The 23,568-nt window shown below is 38.1% G+C and overlaps 3 protein-coding genes across 3 annotated transcripts; 1 reads left to right on the top strand and 2 right to left on the bottom strand.

Annotated features, from left to right (window-relative positions):
- The first annotated feature begins 691 nt into the window (after nucleotides 1-691).
- On the top strand, nucleotides 692-10,534 carry hltf (helicase-like transcription factor). The gene is made up of 25 exons (XM_052548220.1): nucleotides 692-864; nucleotides 1,070-1,203; nucleotides 1,358-1,512; nucleotides 1,721-1,887; nucleotides 1,989-2,122; nucleotides 2,196-2,278; nucleotides 2,646-2,717; nucleotides 2,806-2,997; nucleotides 3,081-3,155; nucleotides 3,543-3,585; nucleotides 3,713-3,817; nucleotides 4,252-4,299; nucleotides 4,410-4,505; nucleotides 4,589-4,680; nucleotides 4,791-4,934; nucleotides 6,163-6,301; nucleotides 6,401-6,536; nucleotides 6,620-6,799; nucleotides 6,874-6,986; nucleotides 7,145-7,326; nucleotides 7,416-7,535; nucleotides 8,359-8,471; nucleotides 8,558-8,738; nucleotides 8,877-8,957; nucleotides 10,308-10,534. The coding sequence occupies exons 2-25, from the start codon at nucleotides 1,116-1,118 to the stop codon at nucleotides 10,452-10,454; spliced, it is 2,886 nt and encodes a 961-aa protein (XP_052404180.1). The 5' UTR covers nucleotides 692-864; nucleotides 1,070-1,115; the 3' UTR covers nucleotides 10,455-10,534.
- A 138-nt stretch (nucleotides 10,535-10,672) lies between these two features.
- gyg1a (glycogenin 1a) lies at nucleotides 10,673-18,131 on the bottom strand. Its single transcript, XM_052548221.1, has 7 exons — nucleotides 17,994-18,131; nucleotides 16,377-16,512; nucleotides 16,070-16,244; nucleotides 15,824-15,986; nucleotides 13,030-13,156; nucleotides 12,176-12,395; nucleotides 10,673-11,567 (listed from the first exon to the last, which is right to left on the bottom strand). The coding sequence occupies exons 1-7, from the start codon at nucleotides 17,998-18,000 to the stop codon at nucleotides 11,400-11,402; spliced, it is 996 nt and encodes a 331-aa protein (XP_052404181.1). The 5' UTR covers nucleotides 18,001-18,131; the 3' UTR covers nucleotides 10,673-11,399.
- A 276-nt stretch (nucleotides 18,132-18,407) lies between these two features.
- On the bottom strand, nucleotides 18,408-23,016 carry agtr1a (angiotensin II receptor, type 1a). Its single transcript, XM_052547723.1, has 2 exons — nucleotides 22,897-23,016; nucleotides 18,408-20,435 (listed from the first exon to the last, which is right to left on the bottom strand). The coding sequence occupies exon 2, from the start codon at nucleotides 20,376-20,378 to the stop codon at nucleotides 19,305-19,307; it is 1,074 nt and encodes a 357-aa protein (XP_052403683.1). The 5' UTR covers nucleotides 20,379-20,435; nucleotides 22,897-23,016; the 3' UTR covers nucleotides 18,408-19,304.
- Nucleotides 23,017-23,568: the final 552 nt, after the last annotated feature.

The following is a 23,568-nucleotide window of genomic DNA, read 5'->3' as shown; positions in this document are numbered from 1 at the left end:
TTTAGACATAATTCCTTACTGAATCTTTAATGTTTCCAACATCATTGATTTCTTCATTAAAAAGGGTTGTGTTTATGAACCTAGACAAAAGTGGGTACTGCAACACCTCAGCACCCCAATACTTCCTGCACCCTTGACATCAAACAAATCAAAATATTATACATAACCAACCAAAAAAATAAAATGTTACACACATTTTTTAGAAAAAAAAAAAAAGTACAGTTACAGTACCAACACACTATCTGCAGGCCCTAGACCTACATAACCAAAACAATGCATGCTATTCAATATGCATTGCACATAATGTAACACTGGCACCAGGCCTGAGTAGGGAATTATAAATCACACAAGAGGAGTCGTATTTTAGCAGAAAGCAATGCTTTGAAGTAGAAAAAGAAAATGTTTGTAGTAAATGTGTTTACTACAAACACACAACCTTTCAATTCACAAGATGGAGTTATGGATTTTTGGGTGTGACGTTGATTTAATTCGTTGTTGGCTCTGTGTGTTGTTGAGGGAAACGGAGCTGATTTAAAAAATGTAGCTTCAAAATAATTTTCGATAATGTTTGTCATGGATTTTTATAATAATAACCCACTTTTTCATGTGTGTGTGGTAAAGGGTAAAATTCTGGTCCACACTCCAACACAGTAGGTGGCGGTAGTGCAACTTACTGTTGACACCACCCGTCAAAAACTGAGGAGGAAGAAATAAGCCTTGGCCTCAAAACACTCGCGCCATTCACAGACGTTACCGATACTTTGATGTAGTCCGTGATTATCCCATATGGCACTGTACTATTAATCGCTCATGTAGCCTTTGCCGCACACTTTTATCGTAGGCTATATTCAGTCTATTCGGGAGGTGAGTGTGGCCTGCAGCTAAACAGTTTAATTTATCCGCCTTCGCTTGTTATGACCAGAGTTCACTCCAACGTTAGTTGAATTAAGCGTTGTACTGTTAACGCTTAACTTACTGTTTATGTAACAGTTATTTGACATTTTACATAAGTGAACGTCTTTACTCTGTTTTATTATACATTCGAACGGAGTTTTGTTTTTCTGGTTAGGACAAAGGGGCACAGTGCAGTTCGTGTTTGTGGTTTAATCGCAGCCATGCAGTCATCAAACAAATCATCAAACATCAATCCCCGCACCGCTGCTTCTCCTCACGGCCCCTCCACCAGCGCCTCGCCACGATACGGTAAAAACAACAGCTATCAAATTCATTTGTGAAATTAATATAATTATTGACATTCCCTAATAAACGCTGTTACACTCTAGTACTCTACTCCATAATGTGTTGAATTGATGCCACCTCTAAAACGACTTCTAATTCCTGCCGTCATCTTCATCAGCCTTCATAGATTTCCTGGATGTAGGCGGCACAATGACCATATCCCAAGAAATAGCAAATTTAACAGAGGATTCGGTTCAGGACCTGGCTGAGGAGAATGTTCAGATTGGATTAATTCAAGGCACAGTTGTTGGTCTGCGATACTACACTGGAACGGTAGGAGTCACACACACAGATATACAAAAAAACTGAACTGATTTTACTCATCAGAAGAAAATAAGCATTTTCCACACAGTGACCTCTTGGATCAGGTTTGTTAAATGAAAATTGAAAAAATTTACAAGACTGCAGTATTATGTATTGCAGATCAACATGTATATTGTATATATCATACAGAATATTGTTTGACCTTGACGTGTTGTAGGTCAATAGAGGAGAGATGGTGTCCTTGGTGAGGGAGCCGCAGAATCCCTATGACCGAAACGCAGTGATGGTGGCCAATGTGTATGGACGTCAGGTGGGGCACATCAAGAAAGAGCTGGCAGCCCCGATGGCCTACATCATGGACAACAATTTGGCCAGGGTGGAAGGGTACAGTAGTTTCTCAGTCTTTTCTACAGATTTCTTAGGTGTGTTGTTTTTATTCCACATTCACTGCAGCAGCTTACTTTTGTGATTGATCTCCCTAATAGGGTTGTGCCCTATGGACAGACAAATAAATTCTCAATGGCCGTAAACCTCACCTTTTGGGGCAAAGAGGAGAACCGAGACGCTGTGCATAATCAGATGAGACACCATGGTTTTAAACTTGGCACTGAGTTCAAAGGTTCACTCATTTGTTTATTTGCTGCTTAATGTTCCTTGGTGAACACATCCAAATTGATATTTTATTATCTTAGGGTACACAACACACACATCTTTGAGTAGAAGTCTGCTTGGATTGTCTTCAAAAATGTCTGCCATTCCTTTGACTGAAGAAGAGGTACATTTCATGATGTGACCAATATTAGTTATGTCAAGATAAATTATCGTACTTTGTATGGTAAAATCTAGATCAGAGGTTGTCAGCAAAACATTTTTTTTTTGTCTACCCTGGACCCGACATAAACAAGCATGCACATTTTTGTATAATATTTTACATAGTAGTATCATATTTTCTTTTTCCTTGCTTAATTTTTGTTTTATTGGATAACATAATTAGTTGCATTAAGGATTGTTTTTCCTTGCCGTTTATGACCAAACAGAGCTGCAACACACGAGTTGAAGGCACCAGTCTTTGTTTATGAAGCTTTTTGCTTTAATTTTATTGAACTGACTAATAAAACAGAATTTTTGTTACATCAAATCAGCTGAAGAATGCCTTTGACAAGCTTTTTGATGATTTAATGGAGGATAAAACCAGAGAAATGGAGCCAGCAGAGGTCAGAGCACAGAAAGAAGCAGGTTTTTTTTTACCATCAGTCTCATTCATCAGTCAGTTACAGTCTCTGTAAATGTGTGTCCGTACAGGCGGTGTACACTTCCCTGCTTCCACATCAAAAGCAGGCGCTCTCGTGGATGACCTCTCGTGAGAACAGCAACGATCTGCCCCCATTCTGGGAGGAGAAGAGTGGCCTCTACTTTAACGTTCTCACTAACTTTGCTGTAAAGGAGAGGCCAGAGAAAGTGCTTGGTGGGATTTTGGCTGATGACATGGGGCTGGTGAGATGAACTTAGACAGGATGTTGTTCTTTGAGTGCTCTGTAATCCCTACTAGTGCTCAGAACATTTCTGCTGTGTTTCAGGGCAAAACCCTCACCACCATTGCCTTGATAGTCTCAAATTTCCACAATGGGAAACCTCTGCCACTGGAACAAAGTGTAAGATCTAGAAATATTTCTTAAACAAATAAAGCATGAAATTGAAAATGACAAGACATACAGCCAAGTATGGTGACCCATACTCAGAATTTGTGCTCTGCATTTAACCCATCCAAAGTGCACACACACAGCAGTGAACACACACCCAGAGCAGTGGGCAGCCATTTATGCTGCGGCGCCCAGTGCCTTCCTCAAGGGCACCTAAGTCATGGTATTGCCGGACCGAGACTCGAACCCACTATCCTAGGGTTAGGAGTCAAACTCTCTAATCACTAGGCCACAACTTCCCCACAAGAATTCAAGTTTTGTAATAATGGATTATTAGGACCTTGAGTATCCTGAAGCGAGAGTTTAATTATTAAGATATCAAAAATATCTACTTTTCAGGAAGGATCATCTTCCACTTGCAAAATGAAATCGACCACAAAAGGTAAAAAATTTTAATCTATAGAACTATACAGTCCATTCTGAAGTAAAAACATGAAAATATATGTTTTATTTTATTTAATGTTGTAGAACACTAACCCATACAATGGTTCTATTATTAATTTGTGTAGACCATGAAGAATCTAATGAAGCAGTGAGCTCGTCCCATTTAAAAAGACTGCATGCTGATGGTGTCTGTGCTGACACCACTGAGGAAGATGTACCTCTGAAGAAAGGTCTGTTTGAATTTTTGGGCTTGGCAAGATTTGTAAAATATTTTTAGAAGAAGTCTGTTACAAAAAAGCTGCATTCATTTAATCAAAATACAATACAAGTAGTATTGTAAAAAATGATTGCAATTTAAAATAACTAACTATTTTCTTATGTAATGTATTGTATAATGTAATTAATTCATCTGATGGAAAAGCTGAATTTTCAGCAGAAATCATTCTGTTGATTTAGTTCTCAAGAAACAGTTTTTATTATTATCTATGTTGAAAACAGTTGCTCCTTAATTTTATTTATTAATCATGATCATTTTATTCCAGGATCCGTTTTTGAAAAGTAAAAAAAATAAAAAAACTGATCTCAAACTTTTATACAGTATTGTTGCGTTACATAAAAATGCTAAATCTGATGTTTGTATAATGCTTCCTTGTGTCTCTTACAGCAAAAACCACAAAGAAAACTGTTAAAAAGTCTGCCAACACCAAGAAAGGTACCCTTACTTCCTGTCTTTTAACATCTCAGGTAAACTGAAAGGCAGACTTTCCTTACTGTAAGATATACTTTCAGTCACAGCTAACATTCTCGTTCTCTCCTTCCCAGGAGTGGTTTTGCTGGACGATGTGGACTTTGCTGCTGCTCTGGAGTGCAGTTCCTCACAGGTTGGGCCTGCAAAAAAGAGTGCAAAGAAGGGTTCTGGTTGGTGTAACTTTGACCATTTCTTCAGTTTGTTCATTACCGCATGAAAGAGTTTGACAGGAATGTATCTCTGTGGATTGCAGGCACTGGTAAAGTCTCATCTGGAGGCAGTGTGGGCTCAGGGGCCAGAGCCACTTTGATTGTGTGCCCTCTGTCTGTCCTTAGCAACTGGCTGGTGAGTGTACAAAACCTGCTCATAAAACACTTTCTTGAAGCATTAAAAAAAAAAAAAAAAAAAAAAGGCGTAACACGCATTGCTCTCGTTCATACTTTATATCCATCCAGGATCAGTTTGAGCAACATATCCGAGCTGATGTCACATTAAAGGTGTACCTGTACTATGGTGCAGAGCGCAAACGATCTGTCAAACTTCTGTCTGAGCAAGATGTTGTTCTCACAACATACAATGTGCTTTCATCGGATTTTGGGGTGAGTGGATTTAAAACAGTCTTGTGCTGTTTTTGCTGCTAGGGAAAAGGAAGAAGATTTGGATTGGCAAAAAGTTGGATTCGAGCTTGAATCAGTTGTGTTAAATGCCAAATCCACTGTCTGTACTCTTCACAACACTGTCCCAGTTACTGGCTTCATTTCTTAACCTGTTAAATGTCACCCCGGGACGCCTACTTTGACTATACTATATTACAATCAAATCTAATCTAATATTGACAAACTATATATCGTTGGAAAGGTCTAAGACTCCCAAATATATATTTTACCAATATTTTTTGTTAAACATTACGTAGGAAAAGTAATAGATGAATTTATGACAAGAGTGCACCCTCAGAAATCTACATTACAAAAGGAGCTTTGACCTTTGTTTAAAAAAAAGACTTCCTCGTTGCCTTTTTCTCTATCACATTTGAGAAATCATCAGAAGTTATATATCACTTGAAAACATAAAATCTCAAAATTCATCCTTCAAAACCCATTTTAAAATCAGACATTGCATTACCATGTAAATGGTACATCAATATCATGTTACAAAATGTTTTCAGTCACGAATTATAAAAATTGAGGTTTGTATCATGCACATTCATGTCTATCTTCAAAAACGTGAGTGACAGTTAACAGGTTGAGTAATTTTTGGTAAAACTAGACAATGGTTGGTGGAGTTTGTGTAAATAGGTTTCTCCAAAAAGACTCATTTTAATGTCAATAGACACTTTGCTAAAGGGATAATGCACCCCAAAATGAAATTGTCATTAATCACTTACCCCTTGTCGTTCCAAACCCGTAAAAACTTTGTTCGATTCTGGAAAACAATTTAAGATATTGACTGCCAAGTAAATTACACTGTCAATGTTAGAAAAGTATGAAAAGTATCGTCAGAATAATTCAACAGTAACGTTATGAAGTGACGAGAATACTGTTTGCAAATGAATAAAACAAAAATGACAAATTTATTCAACAATTCCTTTGTCAACAGTCTCCTGTGTCTCTCCACATTAATCAAACTGCCTACGGTCTTCTTTGTCAGCCACGCCACAAGGATGCGCTGTTTCTACGTTTATTTATGCTTTGATTTGAAAGAAAACAGTGCATCGTGGCGCAGACACAGAATGACAAATGATGGCAAAATTTTCATTTTGGGGTTGAGTATCCCTTTATAGCTTTGGCTAGATTGTGAAATAAAAAAAGCAACTTTAACCCACTGTAGAACAAAGCCACCAGTCCTCTGCACAAAGTGCACTGGCTGAGAGTAGTGCTGGACGAGGGCCACGTCGTCAGAAACCCTAACGCTCTTCAGAGCAAAGCTGTACTGGAGCTGCAGTCAGAGCGCAGGTGGATCCTGTCTGGTACGTTCACATTAAAGCTTACTTGATTACTGTGACCGTCTTTATCTGAAAACCCATAAAGTTCATCTTGATGCCATTCATGTTCATTTTTACCTCCAGGAACCCCAATTCAGAATTCCCTGAAGGATCTCTACATGCTGCTGTCCTTCTTGAAGCTGAAGCCTTTCGATGTGAAGGAGTGGTGGAGCAGAATCATTCAGAGACCTGTGAACATGGGCGACAGAGTTGGACTCAAGTATGTTAACAACAGCTCTGTCCCAAATCACATCCTTTCAATGCATTCGATTTTCCAACCGTATACTGTAAATGTGTTTTCAGGAACTTGCAGGTGCTGGTAAAGGGCATCACATTGAGGCGCACTAAGAACAGTAAAGTGGCTGGGCGCATGCTGGTGCAGTTACCTGAACGGAGAGTGTTTGTGCAGCATGTGACTCTCTCTGAGGAAGAGAGGGAGGAGTATGAACAGGTCAGGAAGGAGGGCAGGAAGATCGTTGGCAGGTGGGCTCACGTTTGCTTACTTTGAAGAGCATCAGTATTACATAAAGGACCAAAAACAAACAATTTATTTACAGGTATTTCGAAGAGGGAACCATCATGACAAACTACGCTGATGTGCTGGCCATCCTGGTTCGTCTGAGGCAGTACTGCTGTCACCCCGGTCTTGTGGGCAAATACACAGGGGCAGGTGTAAATCAGAGATTAAGCAGTTGCTGATTAAATTAATATAATTCAATTACATGATTAAATACAGATACATTCTGTGCTTTAACCACTGCGGCAGCAGCTCCTCAATCAGTTGTATTGTGTGTCTTTGGGGAAACAAATGTTTTGGATGCATGTTAGATGATCCTGGTACCCCTAGTGAGCTGCGGGAGCGTCTCATCAATAAGATCACACTGGTGCTGAACTCTGGCTCAGACGAGGAATGCGCCATCTGTCTTGACTCCCTTCGTCAGCCCGTCATCACCTACTGCGCTCATGTGTACTGCAGGCCCTGCATCTGTGAGGTCATCCAATCAGAGAAGGTCAGGATTGTTTCAGTATCTCAAGAGTTTGCTTGAAGACTCCTGATATGTATTGTCTTTTCTGGATATTATTTGTTCCTGTCTCACAGGAGCATGCAAGATGTCCCCTGTGTCGTGCTTCGATCAAGACCAAAGAGCTGGTGGAGTATCCTGGAGAAGAAGCGCAGGCTGGAGCAGCCACTGGGGAGAGCTGGCGATCAAGTTCCAAAGTAACTTCAACATTTACAGATATTATGCATGTTTTTTTTCCACCATGTGACTGTTAGGGGTGGGTCATTCTGGGATCGGATAAAACTCAAAGACATTAATATTGCAGAAGATTTCTATTTAAAATAAACGTTCACAAAAAAATTTATCACGTTCTCCACAAAACTATTCATCAGAACAATTGTTTGCAACATTGATAAGAAATGTAGTACTTGAGCACCAAATCAGCATGGTTTCTGAAATTGAATGAAAGTTACTTTTAAAAGTAATGCATGACAATATTGTGTTTCTCCCAAAAAAGGTTACCAATTATGTTACTTTTTATGGAAAGTAATGCATTAGCAGTAATGCAAGTTATTTTATTTTTTTAAATCTGGGCAGGGCTTGCTTGATTTTAATCTAAAAAAAAAAATAACTTAAAAATTATTCTGTTACAAATGTAAAATCCCTTTCACAACCAAAGTGAAATGAATATGCTTAAGGAAATTTAAATTCACTTCTGTACAGTAGAAGGCGCTGTTACTTATTTGAAAAAGTAACTCTGATATTTCCGTATAAATTAAAAAGTAATGCATTACTTCACTAGTTACTTAAAAAAAAGTAATCTGATTATATAACTTGTGTTTCTTTTAATGCATTACCCCCAACACTGTATATAAACAAACAAAACTGGGGGAAATGATTTCAGTGCAATCCAAAAAAAAAAAAAAGGATGACATGGGTGTAAACTGACACTTTTTTTTTTTTGTTTCTTGAGGCTAAAGACATTTTAGTTTTGGTGATTATGGGTAGCTACATTTCAGTAATTTTCTTTTCTTTATGCAGGTGGATGCTTTGATGAGCAACCTGTTGAGGCTCCGCAATGAAGACCCCACTGTGAAGAGTCTTGTGGTTTCTCAGTTTACCAGGTTCATGGATCTTATAGAGGTTCCCTTGAGGTAGATTTCATTACTGAGGCTACTATAAACTACAGACTGAAGTAGGCATTAGTGGTCCAGTGTGCTGACGCTGCTGCTGTCTGCAGGGAATATGGATTCTCTTTCACACGACTGGATGGCACTATGGCTCAGAAGAACAGAGCAAAGGCCATTCAGGATTTTCAAGACTCCTCTCCAGGAAGTCCCACCATCATGTTATTGTCACTCAAAGCTGGAGGGGTTGGGCTTAATCTGACCGCAGCGTCCCGGGTCTTCATGATGGATCCCGTGAGTTAAATTCTCCCAGTTTAGTGTCTGCCACTAGGTGGTGGTAATGTCATTGAATGTGTGTGTGCATTCACCTATAATAGGGAATGAATTGACTCTTTGTAATAGATTTTGTATTTTTGTCTACTATTTGTTCAGGCCTGGAATCCTGCAGCAGAGGATCAGTGTGTTGACAGATGTCATAGACTGGGCCAGAGCAGAGATGTGGTGATCACTAAGGTACAGTATTTGATTTATGCCATGGCAGGCGTGCAGAGGAATGATAGCGGCTGATCCCAGCGGCTATTGTTACACGCTTTGCATTTTTCTCTTTGGTAAAAGACAGCGCCGACAAATGTAGCAGAACATTATATTAATGACTTCTTTATTAATTAATGACTATAACTCTTAACATAACTGAGGACGCGAGATTGACTACAAATATAAAACATTTTGGCAACAGATGAACACCAAACTAGAACAACAGAAAGTCTAGTTGTCAAAAATTGTACAGTTGAGGAAAATTGTTACATCTTTAGAGAGTGTGATGTTTCTGGCACTGGTATACTGGACACTCATGTTGTTCCAAATCTGTGTGACTTTTGTGTTCATACAGGTTTGGAACAACATGTTAGTGAGTAATTGAATACAGTTTTCATATTCGGAGTGAATCTTACCCTTAGGAACTAGTTAAAAAATTGTAGTAAAGGGACCGTTTAGTGGTGGTTTACTTCTGGTTTTGGTAACCATTAACTATACGGTCAAAAGAGACATTTCTCAAAATATCTTTGGTGTTCTGAAGTGATGAAATGAATTTTTTTTTTTTTTTGAGTCAACTATCCATTTAAGCATTTCTCAATTATATACGATTCAAAATGAACCAAGAACCATTAATAACATCTGTGACACCTCAGGTGTAACTGTCATTAAACCAAGAAGTGAATTAAATTCCTTATTGTTTTCATCTAAAGTTGTAAGTTTAACCCGTGTGGAAAATTTGAATGTCAGATAAAAAAAAGTTGTCAGATAAAAAAAGTTGCCAGTAAAGCACTGTTTTCATCCTGTGTTCAAACAAAATCACCACAAGATACTAATAGTTTTAATAAAATATTAGTACAAGGTACATTCACAACACACCTGTTGTAAATAAATGTTATAAAAACTCATTTTGTATATTGAAGCCCAACTAAAATAATTTTAAAACTGCCACTCAGTTTTAGCTTATCATACAGAAATATTCAGTCACTTTATTTTGTCATTCTCGCTATTAACTATAACTTTTGTCTCAAAATCCTAATTTGTTTGAGTTTAGGTATTGGCTGGGATAAGGCATGTAGAATATGTACTTTAAGTACTAATAAACAGCCAATATGTTAACAATAGGCATGCTAATAAGCAATAGTTTTGAGGATTGGTTCATATACTAGTGTTACTCGAATATTCTCACAAAAGAGTGAAATTTACTTTGGCACGTTACAATTTTTAGACTGACAGCATCAAGTGAAGTACTGTATTGTTTGATTATAGCGGTTAGCCTTTCAAGAAAGGAAGTTTGCAATTGATGACTCTTTCCTCTGTGGCTGCATTTAGTTTATTGTGAAAGACTCCGTGGAGGAGAACATGGTGAAGATTCAGAAGAAGAAGCAGGAGCTTGTGGACAAAGCTTTCGGAGTGAAAAAGTCACAGGACCCCAAACAGACTCGGATGGAGGAGATCCGAGCACTCATGGAGATTTAGATTTAAGCCAACTTTACTGCTGTCCGTTCGTTTCAGATTTATTGCTTTATTAAAGAGATCACTTTTTACTTTATTGCAAATTCAGTACTTTTTTTTTCAACTCTTATACACAGTTTCAGTTTAATCTCAAATGGTTGTTCGGATTATTTTATAATAAACACTACATGGTCTGTTTGTTCATGCAATATTAAACTGGTTCCAAAACAGTAAATTAGGACTCGTATTACTAGTTCTTTATTTTAGATGTTGCAGGTGAGGGTAAGGTTACAGAGCGGTTACAAACTAGTTCTGAACAGCTACAGCATTAACAGTACCAGCAGGTGGTGTAACCAGATGTAGCAAAACCCCTGTGGTTTATTTCTGGTACAGCAGGCAAGAGCAGAGGGACCTTGGTACACACACACTAAGAGTGGCTGATGTGTATCAGAGCCAGTATTAACAATGTAAGCAAGTTGGCAGCACACAGTGTCTTGTAAACACAATATCATTGCTAAGGCGGTCATTAGATGATTAATATTGAATGTGGAGTGGTGTACAGTATAGCTGATATTTACAAGGTTTGGTATTGTTTTGTTTGCTGTATGTTTCTCCATTAAATTCAAACATTTCTGATCTTCACAAACACACAAAAGGCAAATAAGGACCAGAACATTTACATTATGGTATTTTAAATATAAATATAACAGTAGTGTTTAGTTTCGTGAGATCAGAAACGATGCCCAATTGGTTTGGTGTCACAACTCCTCTGGAAATGAGGCAAGTGACATATTGTGTCATTCTAATAACTCTTGCAATCACAGTGTGTAAGAGGTTGAGCTGCATAGATGATCTGGACTGGTATAAAAATTAGAGGATGTATTTTTATATTTTTATTTTTTTTTGTGATTTCATGGCCTACAAGTACCCTTGTACAAAACTAGACCCGACGATCTGTTCCTACAAGACTCACTTCAGGAAGGAATCTAGCTTTTTCTCTATGTTCTCAAAAGAGTCCATTCCCATGTAGTCAGCTTGGCCCTGTTCCCACTTCTGTTTACGCTCCTGAGACGACATCGGAGGTGAGGGGGGATGATGGGATATGTGCATCTGAGCCACATCAACGTTGAGATCACTCTAAGGGGAAAAAAAAGGATATAATTTTTACATTTACATTGTTTTAATAGTATAGTACAGTACGTGTCATCCGATAGAAAGTCATTCCATGAGTCTAAAAAGACTTGTACTAAACTCATTTCAAACATTAGTCTCTGTAGGCATAATACACTATCAGCTTGTTTTAAAATGAGAATTAAAAACAGCCAATAATTCAGAAATCAGATTACTTCAATATTTAAGTAAACTTAAAGAATTCAGTGTTAGGCCCATCTAATGCGCATTCTTGGTCTTAATCAAAAAGGTACATTGTTCACCAAATTTCCATGAAAAAAAAAAAAAAAAAAAAGTCCAGTTATTTCAAGAGAAATCAAATTTTGCACACAAATTGTGTTGAAGTCAGGCAGATTCGCTGCGTTGACCAAAACAAAACTGCTTGGTTTGAGCACCAACTTAATACAATGCAATTAATTCCCAAAGGATGAAAATTAACAATAATCTTTCCTATTACTGGTCCAATCTGAGTAATATTGATAAATTCTAACAGCAATACCAGAAACAAAACACTGGCTAAATGATCATTGTGCCACTCTGGGCAGTAGAGCAGAACCAGTGAAACCGTTGCTTACCTCGGTGCATCCGGAATGGAAGGGCTGGTCACCATATTCCTCCTTCATGAGAGCCAACACTGAAGAGGAGAAAATCTCCCACCATTGCAGCAAGTAGTTTGGAAGCATGTCCGATGCATCTTGTGACTGGCCCTTTAATGTTTTGCTTGTGGTGTCATAACTGTAATCCCACGGTTTGAGTTTGCCAAGGAAATGAACTACCTTGGCATCACGGCCGTATCTAAGAGAGAAAGGAATGATCAGACCCCTGCCGCCAAAATAAGGTTTCAGAAAATCCCAAACACTTGCCAACCGGAAGTGCCAAAATGTGACCAGACAACTATACTCTAGTCGTTTACAACACAGTTCAACACACTTTCAACACTGATAAAATCTGCATCCTATGAACGTCTCATTTTATTAAAGCTGAGTTAGAAGTATTCAGGATATTTGTCAGTTTATGGCATACGGATTCAAATGGCACATAAATTAGATCTAATGAGAGCTTGACTAACCAGAGAACTGAGTGTTGCTCATGGAAAGAGATCATGTAACATACTAGTCAAAATGACATTTAGTCTCTGTGTAAAGACCCTAAAATAGCCCCACTATTTTTGGAGGGCAGTATGTATTTGAAGGAAGTTGATGTGCAAGGGCAAGAACAGAAAGGATTTCTGGTGCTGGATTTCTCTCGTTACAATGTTGCAATGTGACTGGGCTTTCACTTGACCTTGGCAACATTCACACAAACTACAAATACATAAAATGCAAGAAAATCTAACATTCATACAAAAACAAAGCGATACCACTTCAAAGCAAGGAACACCAACTTCCAAAATGAAGTTGTGAAATCTAGCGTGTTAATTCTGACTCACTGCTTGAATGCTGGGAGATAGGTGTAGATGGCAATGCTGCTGAGGTTGTAAATAAAAGGAAGGTGTTTTGAAATGTCTGCCGTTGCCCAATCGCTGAAGAAGGTGTTGAGAACGCCCTGATCCCCACCTAAATGAAAACAAGACAAACAAACTGAATGAGAAATAGCACAGTCCTCGAGTCAAGATTAGGTTTCAGGAGCTTCACTGTGATTTGAAAAAGGTTTACAGAAGGTTGTAATATTCCTTAAACAGATGAAGCAATGAGGAGTGAAGCAAACGGAGGCTTTGAAGAGGGGAGTCACACGTGTAAGATTGCTTCAGGAGTCACTTGGTCAGCTGTTTGCTTAACTTTGACCCTTGCTTTCACAAAGAGAACACAAGCAAAGAAAGCTGACCTCAGTCTAGCTGACCTCAGATTATCAGCGAACATTGGAGTCATGTTAAATATGAAAAGCACATGGTGTCCTATACATGACAAGGGATAATTCAATCAAATTGAAGCATTTTTAGCATTAAAATCCAAAATCTATTTGTAATGAAACTTGAGCTTTTAATGAATCCATATTAAATCAGGCAGTTCAATTCCAAGCCATTCTGACACTTTATATGATGAACAGATTTCATTTAGGCTTAACACTGCAGCAGGAATTGCTTGTCAGTTCAGTGCTGAACCAGGTAAGGATCTGTCTCGGCATGTTTAAGAGAAGCCAGACCAAAAGTGCACTAAACTGTGATGGAGCCTCTTCTCAGCAGAAGAAAAAAAACAATCATCAAAAGGCTAGGCTCAGCATGTTGTCTGGAGAGAGGAGCTGGTCCAAAATTCACTTTCGTGATGAGCAGGTTTTGATTTATTTGGGTCAAACTGGGAACATTTTGTTTGGCATCAAACTGGGGAAAGACTGAAGCTCAAGTGCATAAAGTCATCAGTGAAAGGTGGAGAAGGAAGGGTCATGGTTTGGGGGTGGGGTTCTACAGCATCAGTTTGGCCTCTTATACATCTACATGGCAGAGTGTCTATCAGAACCTCCCGCAGAAACATGCAGTTCCTTCCCTGCAAGCTTCTCCAAATCAGCCTGTAATTTTAATTTCAGACAATTTTCCCCATCACACTGCAAAATGGGAAGGTTTGAGAGGGAGAGTAGACTTGCACGATTCGGAACAAATTGAGAAATCACTATTATTCAAGTGTTACATTAATTTGAATGAATTAAATATTTTAAAATACTGGATATGCGTTTGAAATGAATCCTTTTTTTTTTTTTATATTAAATTTTGAAAAAAAGTTGTCTGAATGAATGATTCAATGACTTCCTCATGACCATTTCATTCCTGGATGAATCAGTGTTTTTAAACAAATTTCTTGAATGAATGATTCAATGGTGAAACAATGCAATCTACACAAACGTATTTGAAGAGCCAATTACTTTTGCTCTACCATAGACTTCAATGTTTAGATCCAAACTATAAACAAGATGAACAAATTCCTATGGGTTTGAAACAAGGAGTAAATGACCATTTTCATTTCTGGGTGAACATCTCCCTAGAAGAAGCCAGGTATTATCAGACATTCAGAGATGGGCTATAGGCTGTGTGACATGGTGACTGGGACTAATCAAATCACACTACAAGAACCCTCTGTATGTTGTGCTATATATAAACCGAAAGATAAAACAAGGCGTTTTTTTTTTTTTAAACGGCGCGATACGAAGATGAAAAAGAAATACAACTCCCTCCAAGACCTCCAAAACAAGAGGCCTACTGATAACTTCTGAGGCTCAATCCTTCGTTTAAAGATTAGTTCCCCAACTAAAAATTTGGATGAGACCAAGCACAGGAATACTGCAGTACCAAAAACAATATCACTTAAAACATAAGTCAGTGGTCTCAAACTTAATTCCTGGAGGGCCACAGCTCTGCAGAGTTTAGCTCCAACCAGCTCCAAATCACACCTGCTTGGAAGTTTCTAGTAACCCTGAAGACCTTGATTAGCTGGATCAGGTGTGTTTGATTAGGGTTGGAGAAAAACTGTGCAGAGCTGTGGCCCTCCAGGAATTGAGTTTGAGACCAATGACATAAGTGGTCATAGACAAGGATTGAATTCATATGTATTCAAGTAAAATTAACTTAAATGAGATATCCTGTACAGAAGCGGTCCCCAACCCCTAGGCCGCGGACCGGAACCAGTCTGTGCGTCATTTGGTACCGGGCCAAACAAGAAAGAATAAATAACTTACATTAAAAGTTGCAAAACAAATAACAGGTAGAAGTGCACTCAGCCATAACAATCTTTTATTTTGTTGTATTTATCCATCACACCTTAAAGCCCGGTCTGTGAAAAAATGTTCTGACATTAAACTGGTCCTTAGTGCTAAAAAGGTTGGGGACTGCTGCTGTACAGTACAAGCAAAGCAATTTCACAAGGGTCTAGCAGGAGTCTCTCATTTGAGATGCTATGTTTACTTCATCCCACACAGAGCCCAGGAATAACTCTCAGGTGGCGTGGTGCACACCCCCCCCCCCCCCCCCAAAATAAAAGAGAAAATCACAGAGCCACCTTGTGTTCGGCTTACATGCCTGATAAAGAACTCACTCATGGCAATGTTGAACTCTAGCAAGTTTACACAACTCTCACAACCCAGGGTTAAAATATATTCTAAATGGCTGAAGGACAGGAACCCTTTTTTTATGAATTCCAAAGTATGTTTAAACTTACTTTCCAAACCATTATTCAATGCAGTTATGAAATGCTAAGCAGCTTACAGCTTCCCAAACAAGACTAAAGAGCATCACTTGCCATCAAAGCTGCCACTCTCGGAGCAGGTGGTGAGAAGCTTCTCATAGGTCTCGTTGGAGGGACGGAAGACGAACACACCAGAGTTAAAGCAGTCAGGCCAGCCAGGATCTGGTGCGGCAGAGAGCTCCTCTCGATCAAATAACTCATCTATGTTAGACAAAACCTAGAGGCAAGAGGGAAGAACAATGAAAACCTCTCAAAGACACCATAAAAACATCATGGCTAACATCATAAGACGGCACTCACTAGAGTATCTGCATCCATAAACACACATTTGGAGTATTCTGTAAGAGTCCAGCAGTGGAGTTTGGTGAAGGTGACGCCCAGGTCAGGTCTCTTCATCATGGCCAAGTGTGCAGCATCCCCACTGTCCAGCACATCCACCAGCCTGACGTCATCATAGACCTTACGAAGCACTGCTCTGTAATGTAGTACAAAGAGCACACAGGGAGACTGATTGATCTATAGGTCACACTTCTGCAGTGTGGACAACAACAAATACCCTGTGTGACAGAACACAAAGCATTGCTACAAAACACAGCAAGCACTCTACCTGGAGGGTTCAGAGACATGGGGGCCAATCAGGGCCACAAGTTTCCTTGATGTGTTGTGGTTCCTCAAGGACTTGCCAAGTACCATTGCTCCTTTGGCATAATTATCAGTTGTGGCAAGGGTGACAAAAGCCTGGTCTACATTATAAAAATAAAAAAAACATCACTTACTGTATACATTTAATTTACGTAATATTTTGCATGTGCATTATGACAATTTCCCATCTTAATTTTAAACCTAAGAGTGGGTGTAATTTTTTTTTTTGGAAGTGCCTGACACTAGACACCCCACACATTCATTTATATCAGCTGTACATAAAAAGTTTGTTATCATGCTCGATATTGCAAACTGGTGTTTGTCATTTATTGTCATCATAAATCACAGGCATGCCCGTTTATGTTGTTAACATTTTTGTTGTTAAATGCACTGTTATTTCTTGTTTGATAATTCAGCTATGGAATGAGTAGTATTCGTTCACAGGAAATTCCCTGTATAAATACTCAAATATGACTAGCCAAGCAGCTTTTCAAAAGGACTTCTGGTTAATATAACAGTACTGGGACTTGCATACTACTCCCAGACCATGCTACTGAGAAACCAGAAATCCCAGAGTGGAGACTAGCCGAATTATTTCAGAACGTTTTAGGTGAAGTAGATGAACCACTGGCGCATACAGACCGGGTTTCCATCTGTGTGTTACTTAGCGACACCTATGATGATGCTTCGGCATCTTGGAGAACTTTTTGTTGTTAATGAAGAAATATACAACTGGTCAATTTCTGGAACAAAATTTACTCTTAAAATTGATTTACTTTTAAAATGACAACGAGACAACATTGGAAAAAACGCAATACAAAAATATGAATTATATAACACGAAAACAATGGGTGTGTGTTTTTTTTTTTTTACACTAAACGTGTAAAATAACGTTCATAACTCATTCATTTAACAATGATACACTAGCACATGTTGTAGGAACTGATTACAATCCATCCGTGCTACAGAAAACGCTCTTTAAATACTGCATTGGCTGTAATAGACTGATACCATAGACCAGTAGTTCACAACCCTAGTCCTGGAGGCACACAAACGCTCAACATTTTACACGTTTCCTTTCTCTGACACACCAATTTGAGGTCTTGGAGTCTCTAATGAGCAGATGACACGAATCAGGTGTTTGATTAAGGAGACATGCAAAACGTGCAGCGTTGGGGTGCCTCCAGGAAAAGGTTTGGGAACTAATGCCATAGGCTGATAAAACTCTGCACTGAACTCGAGCGAGATCGACGTGACAAAACTAACGGCTCTTCTCTTCCTGCTTGACAGGCTAGTGAATGTAACCGTTAACACTGCGCACCAAACAACTGCGTATGAGACGCGACTAGGCCCTTTGCGCAATAGACCAAACGCCAAACGGTGTTTATTGTCAAATATTAAAAAGGACAACACAGTATAGACAACGCCGAAATTAAATTTCATCTCTGATATCCAGCGAGATCTGCTACTTCCGACGCAGCGCGTGCTGCAGGCTGTATTCATGCTACTGGCGCAAACACAACTGGCATTCGCTTCATTTTACAAGCACAGGCGATATGTGACGGTTCATAACGTTGCCTACCTGCCATGGCTCATGTAACAGCCAGACCGAACCGGATACAAGGCCTCCGTGAGAAACTCTGGAGAGGAGCAGTGCGTCGTCTGACAGAGGATTTATACTAGTGACATGACTTTCATGGTCACGTGACCCCTGACAACAGACACGCCCCCTCACTCACCGCTATCCACTTTAGAAGATTAGACATTAAAAATATGAGCTGAGATAGAGTCAACTAGTTATCCATACGTTTAAAAATGTAATTCAAAGTCATAAATGTTTTCAGTTCATGTCCAAATGCATTTGGAAATTCCTCTTTTGTCTCATAACAATATGAGTTATATTGATGAGGAATATCAAGTGAATTATGTCATTTACCTTTTCATTGAATGCCATCTTGTAATAATAATGATAAAAATAATTGCATGAGTCATTACGTTGAAGATACTCTAATATATTTATTTTATGTTTTCCTGTTAAAAGATACCACTTAACATTTTCAGACTTGGGTACATTATATAGAACAGCATGTTGCAAAATACAGTTTTACCAACTAACCATTACAAGTGGTGTAAGAAAAATAAAACATTTATCAGATGATAATTCATATCAAGATTAAACAGTGATGAACATGATAGCACAGCATACACAATGTGAAAACTACCATGTCTTGTTAGACTGCGTGCCATAGTCTAATTCAGGGAGCCACAAGTGGAGATTTTTTTTAAATAAATAAAATGACAGAACTTGATACTATTGGTGTTTCATTTTTCCTTCTAAAGACTGATCAGAAATCATGAGACTGTCATAGTGAATCAATAATAAAATAAGAAACCCATTCTGTCAATTATATAAATAACGTGTTTAGAAAAAAAATGCAGTTTATAAAAACTTGTTAATGTTAATGTATAAAAATTGTATATATAAATTATATAGGAGATCATCATATTTGGGGGTATGTGCCATAAAAAAATAAAAAAATGTTTGTAAACTCCTGGTCTGATCAGTGGAGCTATGAGACAATCCATTTCAGATTTAAAACGTGTAGAATTATGAAGATTTCATTCATCACATTGATGGAAAATACAGCATTTAAATTGCACAAATGGAACTTTAACAGCTGAGATGGGTAAAATATAAGAAATATTATACAACACATATTTAGTATTTTCAGCATGATTTTGTCCTTTGGTGAGGAAGGTGAAAAAGTTAACTTTATAATGTTGTTGGATCAAATTTACACATACATACACAATAACCAAGAGTCATCTCCTGAATTGAATCAGTGAGTTTAAAAAGATGATTCCTCTGAGATTCATTCTCTTCCTGTTTTCCTCATGTGGCTTGAGGTATTGAGGACATTTTATTGACGGAGAGGTGTAATGTCTCCGAGGTTTGATATGAGAGAGAGCTCATCTTTGTACTGAGGGAGGGGTGAGACACCACAGAAGTCGAGGAACGCTTCAAGAGCTTCAGCAAGTTCCTGCGAAAGTTCTTCCCGACAAAACCGTACAGGATTGGGTTCATACAGCTGTTGAAAAAGGCAATGCAAATGGTGAACGGCATTACGGTGTCAATGATCTCAATGACATCGCAGTTGGTGATCACTTTCAGCAGACCAAGCATATTCAAGAAGTTGAAGATCTGATGTGGTGTCCAGCAAAGGAAAAACGACAGCACGGCGGCGGCCAGCATGCACAACACCTCGTCCCCGTTCCATCTGGAATTCCTCTGAATGTCCCGTGATTTGAGCAGAGACCGGCCAATCAGGCAGTAGCACGTGAGGATGATGGTGATGGGCAGAAGGAACCCAAGAACACTCTTCATCAGACTGAGGGCTGCCAGCACATTGCCAAGATCTCCATCTAGGATGCCACATACAGTGACATTGTTATACTGGATAAAATGGGTCTCACGGATAACGGCTGTGGGAAGGCTTAAAAGAAAAGCCACAACCCAAACCAAGATGCAGGTCACACGGGCGTACACCACAGTACGGCACCTGCGGGACTTGACAGGATGAACGATGGCCAGATAGCGGTCAATGCTGAGAGCAGTGAGGAGAAAAATACTTGTATATAGACTAAGGAGGGCCATACCAGAAATGGCCTTACATAGGAAGTCTCCAAATACCCATTTGTAGCCTGTTGCAGTGTTTACGGCCCAAATGGGCAGGGTGAGGAGGAAGGTCAAGTCCGACAACGCCAAGTTCAAAACAAATATGTTTGCAACATTCTTTAGCTTTAAACAGAAGTAGATGACAGCGACTACCAGGCTGTTGCCTACTATTCCGATGATAAAGTTGCAGCTGTAGACTATTGGGATGAACGTGAAGATTAAATCATGGTGCCCGGTCATGTTACACCTGAGCTTGACTCCCACATTAGCTTTGGCAGTGATGTTGTCCATTCTGGAGATCTGTCAAACACTCCCTCAGTTTCAGTTTCAGCTGTCGTTAAAGGAGCCCTATAAGAACAGGATACAGATGGTTAATATGGCAAAAAGTTTCATGTAATTTCTAATAAGGTGTTCCTATGGCTCAGTGGTAGCGCATTGCATTAGCAGTGCAAAAGGGTGTGGGTTTGTATCCCAGGGAACACACGTGCTGGTAAAAAAAAAAAAAATTTTATATGGATAAAAGTGTCTGCTAAATGAAATAAGTTTTTGTTTTATTATTATTATTATTTGAAAGATGCATTGCTTACAACAAACACTAGATGTCTCTCTGCTCATATTATCTAGGAGCTGGTTGAGTTTTGATAACAGTAACTGGATTGACTGTAGGCCTACTTCCACAGCTCCTTCCAGTTATATTGAAAATGAGCTAAATCTGGTACAATTCATTAAATGGAACTATTGTGATAAATATTTTACATAGTCTCTAAATAAATAAATAAAATACATTGGAGACATTTTACATTAGGTATCAAAAACTAACAGTGGACCATACTTTCACTGAAATTATTATCTTCTACAGAATTTATCTTAGTTAATGTTAATTTATATTTATCCTATAATTTGTTATAATTGTTAACTCAATAAAGCTTTAACATGAAATGTTAAAATACAAATGCAGAAATCAAATAATAACAGATTTAATAGTTACTGTAAAATAATTTGTATTGTTAGTTTATGATAACTAATGCAAAAAGTAATGTTTATACTTACTATGAATATTACTATAAAATACTATTATTACTATTTATGAGCTGTTTAACACTTCTGTATTTTTTATTCAGTAAAAAGTGCCTAACTATATAAAATCTAGAACATAAATAAACAACAGATAGATAGATAGATAGATAGATATTTCATATTTTTCATATTTTAATATACATATAGATATTTAAATAAACATAAATAATGTGTATTAAACATGATATATGCACTGTGAGAATTAAGTTTGGTCATCCTCTCAAACTCCAAAACTGTACCATAATAGAAACACATCAGGCAGCTTCTCATGGGTGTAAAGGTCAAACAAGGTCAAGCTCCCAGAGAGTTACATATTTCTAGGCAAGAATTTGTTTACACAATGGAAAAGGCTTCAGATTAACTACTTATTGATATACTGAATGTAGTACAGTGTGTCTATATTATATGCTGTATCTAATTTATCATAAATAACTGGTTGAAAAAAGGTAACTGTAGTATTATTTATGGATATCTACGTAACTGTAAACTGTAACTTGGCAAGTAAAACTGAACGCAGATTCTGTATTTATAAATAATTATAATTGCCCTGTTCAAGCTGTTTCTTCACTGGTTTCCTGATAGTAAAATGGGTAATATATTTTAAATACATTTAGTTCATACCAAGTATACTTAAAATCTGTTAACATATTTACTGATATATCACTGGAGACTTACAGACATAAAAATTATAATGAAACTTTATTTGGAGTACTCCTTATAGAAATAGTAGCAGTAATACTGCTACTATTTCTTAATTTATGCCTAAAATGTGTTTTAATGTCACTATTGATGAGGATTGTATGATCTTTGAATAACATCGGTCTTTAAATACAAGATATTTAAAGTGTACCTAAAGTATATTTACAATAGTTCCGCATCAAATGTATATTTTAGTTGGACTACTTCCACACAATTAAAGTCGTTTCAATTTAGCAGACTTTAAATACCAAAAGTACAACTGCAGGGTATTTTTATTAAGCACATAAATATGTAAATGTATTTGTAGTATACTTAAAATGCAATAAATGGATTTTAAACACATTTGAGTATATTTATTTTTCACTAGGGAAGACAAGCACATATTATGTAAGCAGATACAGGCGTGTTGCCAAGGGAGTCAAAAACCAACAACAGACGACATTGCATTCCAAGGTTCACGGCTTTTGTATATCACTCAATCTATTTTAATATGCTTATCAGACATCCGCTATTGCTCAGGAAGTGGTGGCTGATCAGAATAACACAATTTGTCTTTCTGATAAGAGATTTATGTTTTTGTTTGCATTTATTTTTATTTGGGTGGTGTAATAAAATTTATGTACTCCCTGCAATGATGGATGTGACCAGTCCTGAGCAGAGAAAAGTTCATGCATTTAAACTGTGACAGAGTAACAACAGCATAAAATCATCAATGGAGGGTTAAGTAGCTGGAGAGACACTGACAGACAACACACACACACACACACACACACATACTTGTAAATATTAAATGCTGCTTTACGGTTAAAAAAAAAAAAAAAAAAAAACCTTGCATGACACATTAAGTGTGTTTTTTAAGGTTATGTTTCAGTTTGATGAATTTACAAACAAATCATGTTTCATCTGAAACGTGTTCTTTGTTGACTCACAAGCTTACTTATCTCTTTGGGCTATGATTAGGGGTCTAATTTAAGAATAAACAAGTAAATACATTTAAATAATAGAAAATATACATATAAAAATGTATTTTTACCTTTAGTGAAGGTGATATCCAAGCTGCTCCATCAGGTCCAAAACTGGCTTTAAGAGATCCGTCCTGACTCTCGGTCATAACAGAGTGCCTGGTGCTTTTCCTCTACACCCCTCTTATACCTCTCTGCTAGTCCTATAACTGAGACCCACAGTGGGGGCTGCACTGGAGGGGCCGGATATGTCCATGGTCATGGGAGCAAAAAGTGGGGGTAAGAGAAGGGCAGAAAGAGACCCTTGAGGGCAGAGACAGATTTTCCCATCATTTATTTGGTCACCTTTTTCTCTTAAACATGAAAAACATGTTTGGTCCGTCTTTTTCCACATGCTTGTAAACAACATTTCTTCAATGGATTGTTCTGTAAAAAGCCTGCACATTAGCATAAAACACGTTACATGATTATCCCGGCTTCGAGCACATAACAAAAAAAGGAACAGGCTGGTAGTGCGACAGCATGGACATTTCCATGATTTATTCTGACGGCTCTATATTAATGCATATCATCAGGGCGAGCCTGGTTATAAACCTGTGAAACGAAGAGCAAGAGACAAACAAATGACCTTCTGTGAATATTAAAGCAAGCTCACGGTCAATAGTCTAATATTGCATTCAGCCACTTTCCTAAAGCAGCAAGGAAATATATTGGGCATTATGTTGATGTCCATGGTGAAGGAT

This window comes from Carassius gibelio, chromosome B2 (assembly GCF_023724105.1).
Source record: "Carassius gibelio isolate Cgi1373 ecotype wild population from Czech Republic chromosome B2, carGib1.2-hapl.c, whole genome shotgun sequence".
NCBI lineage: Eukaryota > Metazoa > Chordata > Actinopteri > Cypriniformes > Cyprinidae > Carassius > Carassius gibelio.
Note: the sequence above shows the minus strand (reverse complement) of the source record. Positions and strands in the feature narration are given on the sequence as shown.